The sequence below is a fragment of the Microcebus murinus genome, chromosome 5, assembly GCF_040939455.1.
Source record: "Microcebus murinus isolate Inina chromosome 5, M.murinus_Inina_mat1.0, whole genome shotgun sequence".
Lineage (NCBI taxonomy): Eukaryota > Metazoa > Chordata > Mammalia > Primates > Cheirogaleidae > Microcebus > Microcebus murinus.
The window spans coordinates 48,656,607-48,681,034 of record NC_134108.1 but is presented as its reverse complement, the minus strand read 5'-3'; the positions used below and the strand labels follow the sequence as shown (position 1 = coordinate 48,681,034).

General features: G+C 34.1%; 2 protein-coding genes across 6 annotated transcripts in view; one reads left to right on the top strand and one right to left on the bottom strand.

Moving 5' to 3' along the window:
- The window catches only part of CDC40 (cell division cycle 40), a 487,800-nt gene that overhangs the window by 399,667 nt on the left and 63,705 nt on the right, over window positions 1-24,428 (top strand). The window lies entirely within an intron of this gene.
- Window positions 1-24,428, bottom strand: part of WASF1 (WASP family member 1) — a 69,599-nt gene that overhangs the window by 28,603 nt on the left and 16,568 nt on the right. For all 5 annotated transcript variants that reach the window (XM_076003063.1, XM_076003062.1, XM_076003064.1 and 2 more), the window contains one exon: window positions 2,358-2,518. In XM_076003063.1, coding sequence (XP_075859178.1) covers window positions 2,358-2,490 — 133 coding nt within the window. In that variant the 5' untranslated portion in view covers window positions 2,491-2,518. The remainder of the gene's footprint in view (window positions 1-2,357; window positions 2,519-24,428) is intronic.

The following is a 24,428-nucleotide window of genomic DNA, read 5'->3' as shown; positions in this document are numbered from 1 at the left end:
TTCCATTTCCAACTATCTTTGTGAAGAAGGGTTTTCTGCTGTGACAGCAACCAAAAGGAGATTATGGAGTAAACCAGACATAAGCAACACACTTCAGGTGTCACTATCTAACATCACCCCCAGATGGGACCATCTAGTTGCAGGAAAACATGTTCAGGGCTTTCATTGACTCTGCATTATAGTGAGTTGTATAATTATTTCATTGTATATTACAATGTAGTAATAGAAATTAAGTGCACAATAAATGTAATGCACTTGAATCACCCTGAATCCATCCTCCCCACACCCCAGTCCGTGGAAAACTGTCTTCCATGAAACTGGTCTCAGGTGCCAAAAAGGCTGGGGACCACTGCTCTGAAGCATAAATGTTCGGAAATCACATCATCAAAGCTATTTGAACTATCAAACTAAATAGGCTCTGAAAGAGGGATCAATTGGTTGTTTTATGTGCATGTGTTTATTTATTCTGGCTATCGAGAGGCCTTTTAAATTTAATTCCAGGTTCTCAACTATGTCAAGTGGGAAAGCTGCCAGAGGAATTAATTTCAGGGCGGTAAACTATTGTTACACCTTGCTATATTTTATAGATTTTTCTCTTTGTTTTTGGATCTTTATAAACTGCTTAGAAAATGCCAATATAGTCTCTAATTCCAAATGCGAAGCACTCAAAACCTAATTCAGTTATATTTTCACAATGTGTTTATATTTTCCAGAGTTTGACTACATGACCATGTGCCTGCTGACAGATGTCGCTTATATGGACTATATTAGACTTGAAAATTCCTTCAATTTTTATCTTTAAGATATATAATCCATGCATTAGTACTGCAAATTAATCATGATTGTTAGTTCTAAATTCTATATTAGATATATACCTAAAACAAGATGCCTGTATTAGATCCAAAATCCATTTTAATTTTAAGAAATAGTTTATACAAAGTTACTAATGTCCTTTCTATGCTCTTAACATGTATTTAAATATTAACATGCTGATGTATTCATGTAAAACAAATTTTATATGAAGTCATGTTATATTGGACTCAATCAGTGCTAGATTACAAAAGTCAGCAAAATATCTTTAAACAATATGGTTAATGATATATTAATGCAATATCTGGGAACTATAAGACTCTTCTTTTGACCAGTTTCAAAAGTACAATTTATAATATAATGGCATTCCTAAGGAAAAAGCAAGTAAACAATGCAATATTTATTGATTCATATTTATTCATTCATGCCGATAACTAACCTAAAAAAAATAACCACCAAAAGGAACAAGGAATATACTTAAATTCAAATAAATAGCCTTTTATTTATTCTTATGACTATTTCACAGACAATGCAAATATGTAGTACTCTCACAAAGAACATTCAAATGTAACTTTTTATGTTTCTCTCACTACAGATGTATATGCCCAAACTTTCTCACTTGAAACAAATTAGATTAACAACCTCTTGTGCTAAGTACTCAATTATAAAAGAGAGGACAAAAGAAAGAGAAGCCTGCTTATCAGGAGAATCTATATGGCTGACAAGATAAATCTAGGAAAACCTGCAGAATATATCTAGGCCAAGAACACCTTGTTTTATCTTTAAAATGAAATATTGATGTCTTATTAAAAAGCTAATCCTTCAAAAGATAAACTGGACTTTAAAAAAATTTTTTTTAACTAATTAAATTTAGAATAATGGAAAATAATTGGTTTAATTTCTTAACCAAGAAGCTCTAAATGGAAACACACTGTCTCCTTCTCTCCACCTGCCTTTTCCATTGGCCTTTATTCTCTGGCCAGCATGTTTGCCTTCTGTCTGCCAGAGGCCGGGTTCATGTGCTGTTTTCACAGCATGCTGCATTATCAGATTCTTTACTAATATTCTCATGTGCCTCAGACAACTCACTCGATTCGCAATGACCCCACACCTTTCACTTAGATCTCTGATAATATAAAAATATTTTACTAGGCTAATTAAATATATGTTTAATATAATGCTTCAAAACACAAATAGCTGAAGCCTCTAAAAAGAGTAAATAGTGATAACAATCAAGCAAAACTACAACTCTGGTCCTATCTTCCACAGATCAAATCATATGTTAAAAGGCAATCTAAATAATTCTCATTCATCATGTGATTCTGTGCCTAAAGATTCTTTCTTTATTTCCCTTTCCCAGAAGAAAAGTTCAGTGCAAGAAGAAATTATTCCAAAACTCATTCATTTTACTTAAGATGACTAAATTTTTCAGGATAATTTTGTTTGCTTCTCACCAAATAATCCCCCCCCCCCATTTAATCACATCTTCTTAATACTCTAAAGCATAACCTTCTGGTTTGTAATGTTTTTAATTGATATATACTTACTCAGGCTACTTAGTTGTCTAATTATATTTGCCAAGGAAATATTGGTTACGCATTCCAGTTCATTCTTAATGCCTCTAGGCAGTGCTGTGTGGCACAAATGCCTAGGATCGATGTTTCTTTTCACTAATGGCATCTTGAGATCAACCCCTGTGCCACTTCACCTGTAGGAAATCAAAAAATAAATTAACAATATTCAATTTCAACCAACACAGAGTAAGACGTTATCTTTCATATTAAAGAACAAAATGCAGTTGACCCTTGAATAACACAGGTCTGAACTGCTTGGGCCCACTTACATGTGGATTTTCTTCCACCTCTGCCACCCCTGAGACAGTAAGACCAATCTCTCCCTTTCCTCCTTCTCTTCAGCCTACTTAACACGAAGAGGACAAGGATGAAGACCTTATGATGATCCACTTCCATTTAATGAATAGTAAATATATTTTTCTCTTCCTTTTGATTTTCTTAAAAACATTTTCTTTCTCCAGCTGACTTTATGGTAAGAATATAGTATACAATACATATAACATACAAATGTGCTAATCAATTATTTAGGTTGTTGGTAAGGCTGATCAACAGGAGACTATTAGTAGTTAAGCTTTGGGGAAGTCAAAAGTGATACATGAATTTTCAGCTGTGCAGGGGGCTGATACCCTTAACACCTACTCTGTTCAAGGACGAACTGTATTTGCTAGTACGAAGACAATAAAAATGGAATTACCTCATTAAAAGAATCAAAACTAATTTATTAACTTTGTTTCATTTTCAATTATTAGAATATCAACATTATATAAAATATTTTTTAAAAACTTGCTTTCAATGTCAGTTGCTACATGGTGAATTCACAACACCATCACAATTATTCTCCTTATTTGTACTTACTACAATGGATTTTTTTTTTAGAGAGTTGCTGTGAGAGGTCCTCAGTAAGTGCCCTAAAAGGATTAAAGAAGCTGGGAGAGTAGTATCAAATTTACATTTCCACACAAAATACATCAGATGTTCAATAGTTCAAAGAATAAATATTCCAATTTCATCAAAACCTATCAAATCTTTATTTAATTGATTAAAAAGTTCAACTTTCTTTGAATTACAGGTTGCCCCCACTTTTCATGTTTCCCATATACACAAACTTCAACTACCAGAGTTTAGTTAAATATCGTAACACCAGTCCCACAATAACATGGTTCAAATTCCACTTACCACAGTATATTAACTGTGAGTTTAACTGCATGAATACAAATTTTGTAGCTAGCACTTTTGTTCACAAATCACTACGTTAATAAGAGATGCAGATCATGATCATTGACAATAATCACTTCTTTAAAAGTCGGTTGGTGATTGGTCATGCCTCATTTGCTACTCATTTCATCACAGACAGCAAAGCATGTATCCATGTTGCCTTCTTGCCTCCCAGTGATAAACTCGTGAAATTTTACTAAATGGATAGTTGAAACAGAAATTGGCCAACAAAGATAAAAGCATAGCAAAAAAACCAAAAAATGATAACACTGAAAATAAAATTCAAAGCCAATATAAGTGGAATAATAGAAGATATAGTAGACTGTGGGAATGCAGTCACTGCCACTATTTGAGAGCCTCTAGATATGCAGTCAGTAGAACTTAGTGAAGACAAACTTACAGACGTAAGTGAGGAATGTGGTTGTGACAAAAAAAAAAAGAGTATGTTCGACAGGAGGTGATGCCAGCCACAAAAACCCACAAACAACAAAAACAAAAAACCACAAAACAACTTTAACTCTCAGAGCTATTTCACATTGAAAGTGCAAAAGATACTAATATTTAATACAATATTGGAAGCTGATCCAAATTTAGAAGACAGAAGTGTGACATTTTGGCAGACACAGAAAAGATGCTCACTGTTAGCTCTGCTATTTTAAGTTACACAAGGTAGCAAGCACTGTTCAAACTGCTCTTGATAATTATTTTTTCACAAAGAATTAAAACACTAATTCTAATTGTTTTTATGTTTTAAATTACATTCTGCCAAATAATTTTTTTTAATTTCCCTATATATTTTAACCAACAATAGAATTTTTAATGTTTAGACAAAAATTTTTAAAGAGGATAGAATTTTTCCCATTGATTAAAATCATTTTGCATAATTTCAACTTGCATGGTCACTTTTATAGTCCCATGCTACTGTGCAAAGTAAGGACTGACTGTGCCTACCTACTGGTTAACAATGACTACAGATGGAAGTTATTTATTATTAATTACTGAGCTTTAACGACTATTAAATGAGACCTTTTGGATAAATCTAATTGCACTGAAGTATTACCTATCAATATCCTTTTAAAAACAAATTTTTCTGTGAAATTTGTCTCCTCTAACCTACTTGTTCAGCATTCATTCTACATTTTAAATCTTTTTAAACTATGCAATATGAAACATACAGAAAAAAGCATATAAAACAAAATTGTATAATATAACTCAATGATTTAAGCACTCATGTAACCCCTTATAAGAAATAAAACATTGCCTGGAGCCCAGAACCCTTCTACTTTGGTCCTCTTCCCAATCATCCTTTCTTATCTTTTCCCCAAGGTAATCTCTACTCTTTTAAAGTATTTTCTTGTTTTACTTCCTTTTTTCACCACTTATGCAAGCAACTCTAAACACTATAGTTTTGATTGCTTTTTGAAGTTTGTGTAAATGGAATAATAAAATACATATTATGTACCTTGCCTTTTTCGTTTCACATGGTATTTATAACATTCATTCATATTGCTTTGTGTAGATGCAGGTGTTTTCATTGCTGTAGAAAATTCCACTGTGACAACACTACATTTTATTTACTCATTCTAATGTTGATATGAGGTGTTTCCAGTTTAAGGCCACTATGTATACTATGCTAAACATTCATGTACATGTGTCTTAGTGTACACATTTCTGTTGTGAATATATTAATACTTTAAGAAAATAGCCAAGTTAAGGATATATACAGCTTCAGCTTTAGAAAACGATGTCAAACTGTTCTAAAAGTGACTACACCAATTTATACTCCTCTCAGCAATGTAAGAGGCTGCTACTGCTCCACATCCTTACAAAACTTGATACTGTCATTTTCTAAATACTAGCTGTTCTTGACGGTATGTTGGGGCAACTTATTGTAGCTTCATGTTTCCCCAATTACTGAATTTAAGCAGCTTTTCCTGTTTATTGGTCTTTTGGATTTTTCTCTTGAAAAGTGCCTGTTCAATGCTCTTACCCATTTTCTATTTGCCATTTGTTGTATTAGGGCTGATTTTTAGAAACACTGAATATGAACCATCTGAAGGTTATAAACGATACACATATCTTCTCCTCTGTCACTTGTTATTTCACTCTCTTAATGATATCTTTTAATTAACAAGTTCTTACAATCAATATGATGGAATGGATCAATCTTTTCCTTTTAGGTTTAGTATGAAAGCAGTTTTTGAAATCTTTTTCTACACCCAGATCATAAATGTGACATTCTATGTTCTCTCTTAGCTTTATTACTTTGTCTTGCACTTTTACTCAGTAATTGCCATGGAATTAATTTTTGTGAATGCTGTGATATATATAGCATCAAGTTTCCTATGTATTATTTCAGCACCATTCATTTAAAAGATTATTCTTACTCCATTGCTCCACAGTGGCACTTTTTCATAAATCAAGTTTCTATTTATTTTTAAATCCAATTTTGGGCTATACACTATTCCGCTGTTCTGTCTAACCTGGATCTAATGACATACTATCTTATTAATAATTAGAGGGGCCTAATAGTAAATCTTGATTTCCAACAGGGCAAGCTCTCCTACCTTGTTCTTCATAAATGTCCTGTTTGTTCTTGGCCTTTTGTATTCCCATGTAATTTTTAGAATCAGATTATCCAGTCTCTCTCACACACACTCCCCTACTGAGAATTAGATTGGAACTGTATTAAATCTATAGCTCATATTGGGAAGTACTAACATTTATATGTTTCTTTCTATTCATGAATAACATATTGGTCCAATTATTTCAGGATTTTTAAATATCTCTCAATAATGTTTTACAGTTTTCTGAATAGAAGTCTTATATATCCTTATATTTATTTGTATGTGAATGATTTTTATAATACTGGAAATGGCATATATTTAAATTTTATTTTGGTGCCTATACAGAAAATAAATCGATTTCTGAATATTGGCCCTATATTCAGAGAACTTCCTAATAATCTCTAGTAACCTATTGGTAATTATTTTGGATTTTTAAGTATACACATCATGTCATATATGAATAGTGACTATTTCCTTTCTAATCCATCTTTTATCTTTTCTCTTTCTTGCCTTAGGACACTAGCTAGAACCTTTAATATAAGGTGAAACAGAGGTGATGACAGCAAACATTGTAGTCTTTTCCTGAACTCAAAGGGAAAATCTTCAACATTTCACAAGATGTCTGCAATAGGTTGTTATTGTTTTTGCAACACCTTCCAATAGACTTAAAGTAGTTCCTTTTTAGTCTTAGTTTGCTAAGACTTAAAAGTCATGAATGATGTTTGTGAGCCGTGGGTGTCGGTCTGTTGGTCCTTGCTTAACTGACACACAAGGAGCAACTGATGTTGATTATATCAAATGTTTTTCCTACATTTATTATGATAATCATGTGACTCTTATTCTTTTAATGTAGTAAACTATACTGATTGATATTTTTTTTGTTAAGCAACTTTCCATCTTTGGAATAACACAACTTTGTTAAGATGTATGTAGCAGGCAGAATAATGGACTCCCAAGGCTGCTCACCTTATTCTCTCGAATCTGTGAACAAGTTACATTACATGGCAAAGGGGAATTAAGGTAGCAGATGGGGTGAAGGTTGCTAATTAGCTGATGGCAAAATAGGGAGATTCTCTCTTTTTTTAATATTTTTCTGTATTTAGTTTTGGTTTGTTAATATGGCTAGTATTTTCGCACGTATGTCCACAAAAGAAAATGGTCCATTATCTTCCTTTCATGTAATGTCCTTGAAAAGTTTTTGTTATCAGAAAATATATACTGCATGACTTCAACCCTATAAAATGTATTTACACTTACTTCATTGTCTAACATATAGTCAATTTTTATAAACATTCCAAGTGTACTGAAAAAGAATGTACATTTTGTTGTTAGTTGTTGTAATGTTCCACATGTCCATTAGAGTTGCTAATGTGCCCAAATCTTCTATAGTCGTGTTCAGTTTTTGTCTGCTGGTTCTATCAGAGAGATGTGTTAAGATCTCCCACTATGGCTGCAGATTTGTTAAACTCTCTATGATTTATGTTTTTTGAGACTATGTTATTAGGTACATTTGCCAGTATGAAATTCCCTGTTTACCTCTAATATATAGTTTTTTGCTTAAAAGTCTATTTTGTTTGACATTAATATAGTTATACCAGCTTTCTTTTAGATGGTGTTTACATGATAAAGCTTTTCCTATTATTTTCCTTTTAACGTTCTTATATCCTTGTGTTTTAGAGACATGTCTCTTCACAGAATACAGTTAGGTGCTTCCTTTTCATTTCTTCTTCTTTAACCCAGTCTATTAATCTATGAATACTTTATTGGTATAAAGCTAATGTTCTTTCTGCCCAGGATGCTCTACTTGTCTACATTCTCTATTTTCCTTATTTCTACTTGTTATTCAAGTTTTAGCTCAAATGAGAGCACTCCCTGATCCCTCAGCTCCAACTAGATCTGGTACTCTGTTAAAATTCTCTCATAGCAACCTGTATTTTTCCTTCTAACACTTGTCTCAATTTGTAATTATGTATCTTCATGATTGATTTCTGTCTCCTGTATGTGTTTTTTTCCTCACAGTATACTGGGTACCTGGTAAATGCTTGGCACATACACAATGTTAAATATGGCCAAGCACAGTGGCTCATGTCTTGTTATCCCAGCACTTGAGAAGCCACGACAGGAGGACACTTGAGGCCAGGAGATGGAGACCAGCCTGAGCAACATAGCAAGACCCTGTCTCTACAAAAAAAAAAAAAATTAGCCGGGTGTGGTGGCATGCACCTTCCCAGCTACTCCTGAAGCAGGAGGATTGCTTGAGCCCAGGATTTTGAGGTTGCAATGAGCTATGATGGTGGCACTGTACTCTAGCCCGGGCAATAGAGCAAGACCCTGTTAAAAAAAAAAAAAAGTGAAATATATATGTGTTCAATACGTTAGAAATTTCTTAACTCCAGTTCAAATCTCTCTCCTAAGCTGCAGATGAAAATACACAGCTATCTTCTGGACATCTGTACTTGGAAATTCCATAAGATCTCCCAAATTCAATATGCCCAAAACTAAACCCATTATATTTCCTCTTCAAATCTAGTATCATCTTCAATTCTGCCCTACCAATGCAGTCCCTATCTATATTAAAAACAAAATCAAACCTTATTAATGCTAACCTCATTAACAATTCTCATATTCTACCCTTTCTTTTCTATTCCAACTAATCATTTCTCACTTGGCTGTCTTACAGCTTCTCCCTGCCATTCCGTCTATACCACCACTCTCACTACTCCAATTCATCCCACACCACAGCTTTAAGAACATAGTAGTCCCCCCTTATCTGAGGGGGGTATATTCCAAGACTCCCAGTGGATGCCTAAAATCACAGATAGTACTGAACCCCATACATACTATCTTTTTTCCTATACATACACAAATGTTTAATTTATAAATTAGGCACAGTAAGAAATTAATAACTAATAAAATAGAACAATTATAACAATGTACTATAATAAAAGTCATGTGAATGTGGTCTCTTTCTCCTAAAACATCTTCCTGTATTTGTGATATTGTGAAATATACATTTGGTCTTCAATCCCATTTCCTGGCATACAGCTTGCAAAATCCTTACAATTTTCAAAGTGATGTCTTTTTGTATGTTAATGATTGACTGAGGGTTGGCAGCCCCTTGGTCATATGAAAGACCAATTAGAGGGTTGGGATTTTCAGTCCCATCCCTCCCAACATCTGGGGAAGGGAGAAGGGCTGAAGGTTAAGTTGATTACCAACGGCCAATGGTTTACTCAATCATGCCTATGTAATGAAGCCCCCATAAAAACACTAAAGGACTGGGTTCAGAGAACTTCTGATAGCCAAACACGTGGAGGTTCCTGGAAAGTGGCCTGCCCATGGAGGGCATGGAAGCTCCTTTCCCCCATACCCTACCCTATGCATCTCTTCATCTGTATTCTTTGTAATATCCTTTATAAGAAACTGGTAAATGGAAGCTTTTCCCTGAGTTCTGTGAGTGGCTCTGGCAAATTAACCAAACCCTTGGGGTGGGGGGAGTGTCATGGGAACCCCAACTTGAAGCCGATTATCAGTCAGAAGTTCTGGAGGCCCAGACTTGCAACTGGTGCTTGAAAAGGGAACAGTCTTGTGGGACTACGCCCTCCACTGTGGAATATGATGCTATCTCCAAGTAGACAGTGTCAGAATTGAGTCAGAGGACCAGCTGGTATCCACTGCAGAACTAATTGCTGGCTTGGTGTATGAGGAGAAACCTTACACAACTGATCATAGTAGCATTCCTTTTCTTCCTGCCATTCCATCTACACTCTCACTAATCCATCCCATTGGATTGATAGTTGCTGTGGTGTGAGAGCAGAGGAAAAAAATACATTGAGTGTGTATTTACCACTCACAATACTATACTCACCTTTATTGTGAGGATGTGAAATGATAAAATGCCTACCTAATGAAATGAAGCGAGGTGAAAGACTTAGGCATTGTGATGTAGTGTTAGTCTACTATTGACCTTCTAACAATACATCAGAAGGAGGATCACCTGCTTCATTTGATCCTGGATCACTGAACCATGATGATGTCAATGGCTGAATGTCAGGAGCAGATGATGTCAATGACTAATGGGCAGCATGGATAGCTGGACAAAGGAATGATTCACATCCCAGGCGGGATGGAATGAGATGGCACAGGATGTCATTATGCCACTCAGAATGGTGTACAATTTATAAGTTATGAATTGTTTATTTCTGAAATTTTCTGTTTAATATTTTTGGATCATAGTTGACGGTGGGTAATTGAAACTGGGGAAAGCAAAACCATGGATAAGGACTATTGTATTACCAAAATTTTGAATCTGGTAATGTCTGTCTCCTGTTCCATGGTTTCTTGCTGTCAAGATAACATCCAAACATGATGTATAGGTCCTTCAGGATTTACACTCCCCTTCCCCACTCCAACTGGCCTCATTTCTCACCATCTTCCTACCTTATACTCTAATCACTCTGAATACACCTTGCTGTTTTACAGTCCTGCCTTTTCTCATGCTGCTCTTTGTCTAGAACGTTTTTTATTTTTTTATCCTGACAGAGAATACTTAATTGTTCAAGACCAGATTCAGACATCACCTCTTTTCTGAAGCTTAACTTAATTTCACTGAAGAGGACAAAACTATTCTTTTCACCAACCAAAATAGAAGAATACATATTTTTAAAAAGTAGCAAAGTACATCAGTATGCATCATAGATGAGAACAAGCCTATTCACAGACTCCTGCACATGATTTATGCCAAGATATGGAAACATTTACATATCCCCAATCCTAAATTTTTCTCTCACCTTCAGGGTAGGCCTCCTCTTATCTCTGGATACATATTTTCAAATATTTGCTGGTTATCTCTTACTCAACTCCCCTATGAATAAACCTCAAAATCAACGAGACCTAAAGTAATTCTTTTCCCCTGGCTCTTTATTTCTTATATTAGTTAACAGCTCTGTCAAGTAGTAGCTAACTTAGAAATAATGAAATCTTTGTTGACTCCTTGCAATCTTGCTATATTCAATCTGTATAAAAATATCCATTAGATAAATTCCTAGCAGAAAAACTGCTGACATCAAACTGTTAGTATATGCCTTAAAATTTTTGAAAATATCAACTTTCCAAAAATTTTTATTTCCATACTCTCACAAACACCAGGGAAAACACTTTTTAATTCTCACACTATAGTCTGTAGGATATACCATACTTTATTTAACATTCCCTAATGCTAGACATTTTGGCAACTTCCAGATTTGTACAGAAAATAACACTTATATTTAAACTTTTTGTTTTAATTTTGATATGAAAAGGGATAAACTTTCATTATATAAATCTTCGTCTAAGTTTCTGGCTATTTTCTTAGCATATGAAAAACTCAAGACTTTTGAAGTAGTTATTCCAAAATTACTTCCCCTAAGATTATACAATTTTCATTCTCACCACACATGAAGGTATTCTACTACTTTTTCAGCTCCATTATTTATTATCTGTAAGATGCTGGGCAAGTTAACTTCTCCGTGATTTTATTTCCTCATCTTTAAAAGGAGGATAATAAAAACACCTACCTCAAGGGTTTGATGTGAAAGTTAAAATGATTAATATATGTAGAGCATGTATCAGTTTCAGACAAGTCCCTTGCACATAGTGAGTGCACAATAACTACTACTCTCATAATTTCTCACCAACATTGAATATTAAGCAATAGAAGTGGTAGTACTCTCTGACTCATTTTAAAGTAAAAAAAAAAAAAAATGTCTGGAAGCAGCATCAGGGAACAAAGATCTTTTCCAAACTTAATATATGCAGGATGTATGGCTATAGATAGTACTTCCACATAAAAGAGTATGGAATTAATTTTAGGAGAGTTTTTAGTTAAAACAAGGAGATGGAAGGTTTAGGTTTGGAGAAGAGGTTGAATACACTTGTATGTAGGAAAGTTTGCAGGTCACAGAGGCAGAAGTTCTCTGGAGCATGGTGGAAGGATTTGGGAAGGTTGGAGAAATGGATCCAATGAGCTGTTCAAACGAGTATGAATTTGTGAGTTTAGAAGATAAAAAAAAAATGAAGGCTTATATCATACTTATGCCAGTTGATTTCTATGAGACATAATGAAATTATTTCTAGGTATTTTGAAAGTATATGGGCACTCTCTTGGGTTTATGCTATCATCTGAAGGTGCATGCTATGGCATGCAGAAGTAAATATCCTTTCAAACTTTACTGCATATAAACAATACAGCTAATTATTGGCATTGCAAGGACAGGTTCTGACTTTAATTCATAATTTCCTTCATTATAACATGTTGACACTTACTCTGAATCTTATTCATGGATTTGCTAACTAATTACTTGGAATATACAATCATTTAAATACTGTTTTATATATGTTCTCACTTATAAGTGGGAGCTAAACTATGGCTACTCATGGTCATAGAGAGTGGAATAATATTAGATAGATATTGGAGACTCAAAATGGGGGAGCGCTGGGAAGTGGGTAAGAGATGGAAAATTACCTACTGGGTACAATGTATACTATTTTGGTGATGGGTACATTAAATGCCCAGAATTTACCACTATACAATATATCCATGTAACAAAACTCCACTTGTACCCCCACGTCTGCTGAAATTAAAAAAGGAAGAAAAATAAATAAATATGGTTTATTATTCCTTAGTTTTATTCATTGTTTGCTACAAAGAAGCTCATTTGCTGTTTTCTTGCCCACTCATAGTCTTATGAGATCTTTACGTAATTTGTCATCTTGGCATTACACAACGCAGAGGATTGGTTTGGCATTTCAAACCTGGGCATTTCAACATGTACTTTTCTCTTCCTGGATGTTTTTAAAATATAAACTAAAAGCAGTGCCAACATTAATCCTCATTGTTAGTAATTTTCAATTCAGAAAAGCCTATTTTTAAAAGAATCTTAGTCTGGAAGAAATATTAAAAACCAACTAATTCATATCTCATTTTTGCAGATGAGCAAACTTACCTGAAAAAGTTAAGAAAATTCTCTAAGTTCACAAATTAATAGCAGAGTTGAGACCACATTTTAAGTTTCCAGATTGCATCTATTGCTTGTTCTACTCTTAATCTGTTACTGTTTTAAAATCCATTTTCTATTCTTGACAAATTTCACAATACACTAAAAGATTTTCAATGGTATTTTGAAGCTCCAAATAATGTTCCCCAATTCCCAGATGACTACCTCCTGAGTAAATATTTGTAGAGTACATGTTATGATTAAGACACAGACAGTGAAGGAGATATAAAAGAAATAAAACAGCTTTATCACCCAGAAGCTTACAAAATAATCAGAAAACAAAGATATATACCAAAAATTAAAAATAAATTAATGTATGGCTAAAGTCTAAAGTAGGGTAAGAAAAATTATAAGGTATGCAGAGAGAATAAAATCAAAACAAGCTAAAGAGGTTAAGAAAGACAACATTTATATAGACCTATGGTATCTAATACATTAACTGCTATCCATATATAGCTATATTGAAATTAAGTAAATATTTTAAAAATCAGTTCCTCAGTCACACTAGCCACATTTCAAGTACTCAATAGCTACATGTGGTTTGTGGCTGCCATATTAGGCAGGATAATTACAGAACACTACCATTACTGCAGAAAGTTTTACTAAACAGCACGGATGTCCATGATGGATAAAATGGCAAGGAGTGAGAATATTTTAAGAATAAAAGAGGAAGCCGGGTGCTGTGGCTCATGCCTGTAATCCTAGCTCTTGGGAGGCCGAGGCGGGCGGATTGCTCAAGGTCAGGAGTTCAAAACCAGCCTGAGCAAGAGCGAGACCCCGTCTCTACTATAAATAGAAAGAAAATTAATTGGCCAACTGATATATATATAAAAAAAAAAATTAGCCGAGCATGGTGGCGCATGCCTGTAGTCCCAGCTACTCGGGAGGCTGAGGCAGAAGGATCACTGGAGCCCAGGAGATTGAGGTTGCTGTGAGCTAGGCTGACGCCACGGCACTCACTCTAGCCTGGACAACAAAGCGAGACTCTGTCTCATAAAAAAAAAAAAAAAAAAAGAATAAAAGAGGAAAAATAAGTAAATTTGCTTGAAAGGACCACAGAGTTAAGAATAAAAGATAAACAAAAACAAGCACTCAAAAGTGAAGATTTTGAATTTTGATATTCAGTGAATAATAAGTCTTCTTAAAAGGGAGTAGAAGATAACAAATATTTTACCTTAAAGAGATTTGACTGTGTAGTATGGAGTAAATGTGGAATGATTAGAGAGAGTAAACCACTGGGTCACAGGGTATATATACACATACATATGTACAGCTTTAGTAAATATTGTCAAATGGTTTTCAAAGTGCTTGAGCCAATTTATACCTTCACCAGCAACTTACGAGAGTTCCAGCTGTTTGACATCCTTGCTAACACTTGATATTACAAATAATTTGATGACCTAAGCAAGACCAACCACATTTTATTCTAAAGTTTCGTTTATTAAAAATTTTAATCTAAAATTTTTGGCCTTTGAATAATATCATAATAAAATATTAATGTATTATTCTTGATTCAATCCTTTCTAGAAAATAAATAAGTAGATAAAATCTTTTACATGCTATAAAAACAGTACTTCCTACATTCTGTAATTATCACCAAAAAAAAAGTCCAAGTTTTCATGGAGGAGTAGCTTTGACAAAGACAGAAAAATGCAAATTAAAATTATAGTGAGATACAACTATAAATACTCCATTAGAGTTAATAGATTATAAAAAACATTTGATAAACTATATTCTGCTTATGTTTAAATATGAAAATAATATACATACATTTGTTTTAAGGAGGATGAGAAGAGTTGAGGGTACCTTTGTAGTAAAAAACTTAGAGGGATTCCTTTGAGTTCCAAAAGTAAATTTCAGGAGAAGCTGTGAATTCTCCTTTTCTGTATGTGGAAAAGTGTTAGAGGAAGTGAATTTCTACAAACTATTTGAATAATGGCAAAGAAGATGGACTGACAGGCAGAGAGACTAAAGTCTCTCTTTTTTAAGTCTACTTTTTCCAACATATTTTTCAATGTTTCTATTTTGGTGTCTGTATACCTAATATAATACAATATCACACAGATAACACCGATGGGAATGAATACTTCTCAAAGAACATTTCATGTACTAAAGTAATGAACAATATCACATAGAAACACAGGACTTAAAAATAGCTTTTTTTTTTTTTTTTTTTTGAGACAGAGTCTCAGTTTGTTGCCCAGGCTAGAGTGAGTGCTGTGGTATCAGCCTAGCTCACAGCAACCTCAAACTCCTGGGCTCAAGCAATCCTACTGCCTCAGCCTCCCGAGTAGCTGGGACTATAGGCATGCGCTACCATGCCGGGCTAATTTTTTGTATATATATTAGTTAGCCAATTAATAGAAATAGAATTTCTTTCTATTTATAGTAGAGACGGGTCTCCCTCTTGCTCAGGCTGGTTTCAAACTCCTGACCTCAAGCAATCCGCCCACCTCAGCCTCCCAGAGTGCTAGGATTACAGGCGTGAGCCACTGCGCCCGGCCTAAAAATAGCTTTTAATACTGAGGGAAGAGAATGAACCAAGTAATTTATTGATTTCCTTTAGAAAAGATAAATTAGGTATTACTAAGGGCAATACCTAAAATATATTGAAACAGTCATGGTTTGAGCCAGTATGGTAATTACATATTATAAGAAAGTATCTTATAAGAACTATATAAAACCTACAAACTTTCACTTGATTACATTTTCATACAGAAGCAATGAGGATAAAAATGAAAGTGTGTTTTTCCCCAGATTTCACAAGTTGTCTATTATTATAATAAGCATTTTCTATTACTAATAAAATTAACTATCCGGACCATATTCCTGAATATAATTACCTCTGATGGATAATTTACTGTAAATAGAACCAAACATTACACAAATTTAGAGATATTGAAAGGGATTCTTTTCTTCTATCTTGAAGATTTAAAGTATTTTTCAGCCATGACTTCTATCCTAACTTTACTGTGCTAAAAAAAATCAGAGAATTTGGATGAAAATTAAAATGCAAAGACTAATGAGATCCTAAGCCTGGATCTTATGTAAATTTGTCCTTGGAGAAAGTCAGGCATATGTAAAAAAATTCTGCTAAAAACACCCTAATGCCAAATAAGGAATAAAAGAAAATGCTGAAATTACAAATAGGATGGTTACTACTGATGAAACAGATACTTCTCAAAGAGATACCTTTACAGTGGATGACTTCACCTATGGTATTCAAAGGGATGGGCCTGGTGCTCTTAAACCCTGAACCAGACTTTACATATTCCCAATTTTGTCTAATTTCTAATTTTTTCTGCAGTGAAAATCAACATAGATTGATTTAATCTACAGTTCTTAAATATTTGGGCTCTTATTAATTAAATCACTCTCTAGTTCTCTTTTTGGATTCAATGTATCAATATACTACCACAATCAACATCTAAGTAAGCATTTTATTTGCTCTAAGGTCAAACTTGAACATAAGCTAGAAGGATAAAGATTTTCTTAAACTATTAATATTTTGCTATTATGTTTCCTGGCTCAAAATGAGGTTAAGAGACAAGAGTTCTCTCAAGGCAAATATAGCACAAATAGGTTCAAGTGATGAGGAAACATTTAATTTGGACATAAATAAAAACTTTTTATATCAGAAATGTCCAATAAGAAAGCCTCTGATTCTTTTACTAGATGAGAGGTTGGACTACATCACTGCTAAGGTGCCTTCTTGTTTGCAATCTAATATAAATGGGGAATTTTAAGGAATGAGTAGAGAAACACTCACATGAACTTCATTTACCTCAAGATAAAATAAGTGAATAAATCACTCAGATGACTTACCTGAATCCATGCTCTATGCCATTGGCACAGTAATGTTTAAAAAAATGATATTACCCATGTTAGAGTTAGCAGTGAAAATTAGAAACTACTATTCTATTTAGAAAGGATGTCTACTTTCCTCCCCATCTAGCTCAATCCAATTCACCCTTCAATGCCCTGAACAAATCCTTCCTTAGCCATGAAAACCTTCTCAATATACCTATTTCATGATGAGTTATCCCTTCCTCTGAATTCAGAGTTCTATTCTCTATGCCACTTATTATTATTACTAGCCAGATAGCTGCCTTGTGATCTTTCTTGAATTGTTTCTTACATTATTTCAATGTTTCATGCTTATGTCTTACCTAGCTACTCAATTATACTATAAGCTCCCTGAAGACATGGATCATAGCTTATATTTCATTGTATGTCCCATAGACGCTAATAGCATTCTGCATTTTGACTGTTCAGAATTGGATGAATTAGAATAGGAAATTACAGGCTACTTTCAAAACTGTGAAAGGCAAATTTGGTAGAAGCAACCATAAATAAAAAGAAAAAGAGTATATAAATAAAAATAATGTGCAGGTTAGTAGCAAGAATAGACTGCATTTGAAAAAAAAAAAGACGTCTGTTGAGTAAGAGAGAGCAAGGTTCTAGACCAAGCTCCATGCAATCGTGTCACGTTAGTTGCCAAAGATGCATACTAAAGTTGAGAACCACTAATACAGGGGATAAACATGGGACAATGCAAGATTCTGAGAGAAGAAATGCTATCACTGAAGTGGAATGACATACAAGATTCTTTCCACATCTTTAATTCCATCTTTTGGCACCTGATAGGGGGTCTTCAAATATCAACGCCAACTGACACCAGATGTTACCTGTTAGAGCCTAATGCCGGACCATGGCCAGCAAACCAAATAAGTAGCATTGTTCATAAGACCACGGTTACAGGTTGAGTATCCCTTATCCAAAATGCTTGGGACCAGAAGTATTTTGGATTTCAGATAGTTTGGGATTTTAGTTGCATATACATAATGAGATATCTTCGGGATGGGACTCAAGTATAAACATGAAATTCATATATGTTTCATATACACCTTCTACACATAGGCTGAAGGTACTTTTATACAACATTTAAAATATTTTTGTGCATTAAAAAAGTTTGCTTTAAATACTTATGTGTGAAATTTTCCACCTGCGGTGTCATGTTGGTGCTCAAAGTTTCAGATTTTGGACCATTTTGGATTTTGGATAGGGATTTTGGATTAGGGATATTCAACCTGTACTTTGGGAAGCATCTATTTCAATATGGCCCTAAAAGAACCATGGCTTCAGGAATTTTTCCACTCTTACTTAGTATTTAAAACAAACTTTTGAATTCAAAAATATCATCTTGAAAGTTTTATCTAGTTAGAATACTGTCTAATTTAAAAACAAATATAAGGCCAGGCGTGGTGGCTAACGCCTATAATCCTAGCACTGGGAGGCCGAGGCAGGTAGATTGCTCAAGGTCAGGAGTTCAAAACCAGCCTAAGCAAGAGTGAGACCCTGTCTCTACTAAGAATAGAAAGAAATTAATTGGCCAACTAAAAATATATAGAAAAAAATTAGCCAGGCATGGTGGCGCATGCCTGTAGGCCCAGCTACTCAGGAGGCTGAGGCAGGAGGATCTCCTGAGCCCAGGAATTTGAGGTTGCTATGAGCTGATGTCATGGCACTCACTCTAGCCTGGGCAACAAAGTGAGACTCTGTCCCAAAAAACATAAATAAAAAAATATATACATTTCTATCATACAAAAGAAAACTATATTAGAAATTAAAAGTCAGGCATATTTGTTACATCACAGTATAAATAGTATTTATTATAGTTTAGTAAGAAGAATAGCTGATTCAAAATCAAGTGTCTAATGAAAACTGTGACTAGGAAGAATAATATGTTAGATAATTGCAGGACAGACTAAAATAATGGAAAAGCTGGATACAGAACCCTTTTAGGGGCACCTATATTTTACCACCAATGAATTGATGAGGACCTAGGTTTAGATTGCTGGCTGTTGGAAAGAAGAAAAGAAAAATCATTAGCTATGGAAGAATGAAGGTTTTGAGCCTAGGAGACTACTACTATCTTTAACTGAAATGGAAAAACTGAGAAGTTGGTTTCAAACATGTAAAATCAACATTTTCTAACCCTGTCCCCATTTACTTAATTCTTAAAAATAGAAGATGTTTTCAAGACTATTCCACTTTTATTAATATAACTTCTGAAGTAGAAATCAGAAGTGGTTTTAAATTGATACCTGCTATCAGGAGTCGTTATTGAGATACATTACTTTTTAATTTATCTTGAAGATTTTAAAAATGTTTCAACCACAGCTTCTAGTCCAACTTTATTCCAACAGCTATCAATAGCTGTCTTATTAATAACTGCTGATTTCTCCACTACTGATTAAAAATAACATCTATTATTCATTTTTCCTCATACTAAAAGAAGCTACTTTTTTCTTTGAATTAGAACAATGAAATATTATATGAAGCCCAAGGAGTAATTTAAGTTTAACCAATTACTTATAATAGAAAACTGGAGGATCAATACATTAAAATCCTCATTAATCATAATCTACCAATTATGAATTTGAAATCTAGAAAAAAATAAATGCAATTCTTGTCTAACCAGAAGTTTGAAATATTTTTTAATTTGACAAATCTTTTGCTACCACTACTAAGGTGATATCTAACTGAAAATCATTACCTTTAAAAGCTCAAGAAATCAGAATCCTTTCAAGATGTCTTCCTCCAACTTCTAAGTTAAGTTAAACAGCAATATTCTAAATTCATTAACTCAACAAATATTTTAACTGCCTTTTATTCATGTTATTTATAAATAATTAGCTTTATGTAGTACAACTAAACAGTGTATTATATTTTCCATCAACCTCATTTTACTTTTTACTACCATCTTATTTAGAAGAAAATATATGTCCCTAGGAGGAAAGTATTAGTTTGTTTAATGTTTCAATTAACTAGTAACCAAACTAATCCAAAAGCCTGATCAACTACTGTATGAATTTGGCTATCGCTCTTTCCTTCCTCGTATCAGTCCCCTGAATGAACTCATCATAATCACAGGAGCCTATTAAATAACAGAAGATCATTCTTCAGTCAAGGGTACTCTTAGCTTACTGTATTAAACTTTATTTCTCCAGATATTTTTACATGCTCAAGATATATGAGACATTATTTATCTACAGTATTATATTGTTTTTCCTAAAGAAAACTGATAGTATATTGTTGCTTTCTACAACTTTCTGAAAAACTAAATAGGAATTCAACTACTCTTCACCATTCGGTCAAAAACTGGGGGAAAATGGTATCTTTTTCAATGCACTATTACAATGATGTCTGCATTCCAGATTTCTCATTTATTATTATAAACAATGTTACTTTGTCCTCTAGGAACAGGCTACGTGACAGGAAGAACCATGGCCCAGCCTTAACCTGACCTCTATGAAAGGACTACACTTTCAGCAAAAACCTAATCCATATAGGATCTTCAATTAATATATTATATATTACCCACACAAGCAAATACAGGTCTAAAACAAAACACAAGGGTGACTTTGTTATCACCAACTGAGCTTAATAAATCTAACGTTAATTATTAAGCAATTTAAAAAGAGTACAAGTAAGAGTGGTGAAATTCAGAATCCTACCGTGTACTGACATATCTGAAGTGTTTATTGGGCACTTCATTCAATGTATTTTTAAAGAGTAAAAGTATTATGAACATATCAGATATTATTAGTTATGAAAACAATTTCTGTTTTTTGGGACAGTTTCTAGAACATAAAAAGACAAATTCTGCTTTTCCTCTCCTATTTTTTGTAGACTCTTTTGTGAGAGTCTACTCTGAACTATTCACAATTTAACTTCTTCAATGTTCAGTATTAGCAAAACAAGCAAGATATAAACTAAGATTTGTCATGCAAACAGCATATTTCTTGCATCGAAAGTCACAAACAAAAGATAGAAGCCGAGGGAATACTTCATGAATCATTCTATAAGGCTAGCATATCCCTAATACCAAAAACAAAGGCATGACAAGAAAACTAAAGACCAACATCTTTCATGAACACAGATGCAAAAATCTCCAACAAAGTATTAGCAAATCAATTCCAACAATGTATAAAAAGAATTGTACACCAGGACCATGTGAGATTCATTCCAGATGTGCAAGGCTGGTTCTGCATTAGAAAGTCATAATCCATCATATCAACAAGCTAAAGAAGAAAAACTGCATGACCACGTCAAGAGATGCAAGAAAAGTATCTGACAAAAATCAACACTCATTTACTATGGAAACTTTCAGCAAACTAAGAATGAAAGGTAACTTCCTCAACTTGATAAAGAACATCTATACAAAAGCTTATAGCTAACATCATACTTTCCTGCTAAAATCAGGAACAAAGCAAGGATGTCACCTTTTACCATATCATACTGAAAGTCCTAGTTAATACAATAAGAGAAGGAAATAAAAAGTATATAGATGGGGGAGGAAGATATAAAACTGTCTTTGTTTTATGTCACAGGTGACATAATTCTCTATGTAGAAAATCTGAAAGAAATCAACAAAAAAACTCAAGGAACTAATAAGCTATTATACCAAGGCTACAGGCTACAAGATTAATATACAATAGCCATTTGCTTTCCTACATACTAACAATGAACAAGTGAAATTTGAAATTAAAAACACAATACCACTTACACTGCACCCTCCCTAAATGAAATACTTAGGCATAAATCTAGTAAAATATATACAAGGTCTACTGAGGAAAGCTACAAAACTCTATGAAAGAAATCAAAGAACCACCAAATAAATGGAGAGATATTCCATGTTTATAGATAATGTATTATTTGGGGCTATTATAACAAAACACCATAGACCAGGTGTCTTATGAACAACAGAAATTTATTTCTCACAGTTCTGAAGGCTGGAAGTCTAATATCAGGATGTCAGCATGATCATGTTCTGGTGAGGGCCTTGTTCTGGGTTGTAGACTGCTGACTTCTTGTTGTGTCCTCACATGGCAGAAAGCTCTCTGGGGGTTCTAATCATTCATGAGGGCTCCACTCTTAGGACCTAACCTAGGCCCCATCTCCTAATATCATCACATTATGGGCTAGGATTTCAACATATGAATGGGGGGGGGGGCAGGGAGGGACACAAATATTCAGGCCATGACAGGAAAATTCAATATTGTCAAGATGTCAGTTCTTCCCAACCTGATCTACAGATTCAACACAATCCCAATCAAAAAATTCCAGCAAGTCATTTTGTGAATAGCAATAAACTGATTCTAAAGTTTATATAGGCTAGGCACAGTGGCTCATGCCTATAATCCCAGCACTTTGGGAAGCCAAGGCAGGAGGATTGTTTGAGGTCAGGAGTTCAAGACCAGCCTGAGTAAAATAGTGAGACCCTGTCTCTACAAAAAATATAAAAATTAGCTGGACATTGTGGCACACATCTGTAGTCCCAGCTACTTATGAGGCTGAGGCAGGAGGATCACTTGAGCCCAGGAGTTTGAGGTTGCAGTAAGCTATGATTATGCCACTTCACTCTACCTGCAGCAATAGAGCAAGTCTGTCGGAAAAACAAAATTAAATTAAATTAAATTAAAATTAAAAAAACCAAAGAACTCTTAAAATTCAGTAATAAGAAAATGAGCAACCTGATTTTAAAAATGGGAAAAAGAGATCAACAGATATCTCACCAAAAAAGATACATAGATGGCAAACAAGCATGTGAAAAGATGCCATCATATGCCATTAGGGAATTGCAAATTAAAACAATGAGATACCACTGCATACCTATTAGAACGGCCAAAATCTAAAATACTCATACCAAATGCAAGAGGATGCTAGGCAACAGGAACTCTCATTTATTACTGTTTGGAATGCATTATTGAAAGACAGTTTGGCAATTTCTTATAAAACTAAACTAAACACAAACTCTTACCATACAATCCAACAATCATGTTCTTTGGTATTTACCCAATGAGGTGAAAACTTATGCCCACACAAAAACTTGTGCAGATTATTTTAAACTACTTTATTTTTAATTGCCAAAATTCCAAAGCAACTAAGATGCCCTTAAGTGGATAAATAAAATGTGGTAAATCCAGACAACAGATTACTCAGCACTAGAAAAGACATGAGCTAACAAGCCATGAAAAGACATGGAGGAACCTTAAAAGCATATTACTAAGTGAAAGAAAATTTGAAAGACTACATACTCTGCTTTCAACTATATGACATTACAGAAAATACAAAACTATAAAAATAGTAAAAATATCAGTGGTTTTCATAGGTTAGAAAGGAGACAGAGATGAATAGGCAGAGCATAGATGATTTTTAAGGCAGTGAAACTATTCTGTAAGATATTAAAAACTATTCTGTAAGATACATGTCATTATGTATTTTTCAAAAGCCATCAAATATACAACGCCAAGAGTGAACCCTAGTATAAACTGTGGACTTTTTTTTAGCAAATGTACCACTCTGGTATAGAATGTTGACAGTAGGGAATGCTGTGCATGTGTGTGGTCAGAGAGTATATGGGAACTCTACTTTCAGCTCAATTTTGCTGTGAACCTGAAACTGCTCTAAAAAATAAAAGTCTCAGAGGCCAGGCATGGTGGCTTACACCTGTAATCCCAGCACTTTGGGCAGCTGAGGTGGGAGGATTGCTTGGGGCCAGGAGTTTGAGATGAGCCTAAGCAATATAGCAAGATCCTGTCTCTACAAATAAAAAAATTAGTCAGTCATGGTGGCACATGCCTATAGTTCTAGCTACTTGGGAAGCTGAGGTGGGAGGATCACTTGAGCCCAAGAGTTGGAGGTTGCAGTGAGCTATGATCGTATCACTGTACTCCGGCATGGGTAACTGCGATCCTGTCTCTAAAAAAATTAATTAAGAATTTTTTTAAAGTTTCTTTAAAAAGTCATAAAAGATGTGACTATACTTAATGTCACTAAATTATACATTTTCAAAATGATTAAAATTGTTAATTTATGCTATGTATATCTTACCACAATTTTTTAAAAGTTATAAAAGAATTCTAGCAATATTAGGAACTAAGAAGGTATCCGTTCAAGATGTCTGTCTCCACTCCACCTCTTCTCATTCAAACTACCTACCATTCCTTTTTTCCTCTCCTTTGAATTCATATTTTATAATAACATGATCATTTAAGAATGCATCTCCTTCAAAGCAGTATTTTTTTCCCACTTCCTTCTGACTCAGATCTTCTATAGCAGTGCTAATGCAAAGTATTCTTAAAACACCATCAATAGTACCAGCATCACCTGAGAACTTGTAAGAACTGGAGGATTTTGGTTCCACCACTAAACTTCTGAAT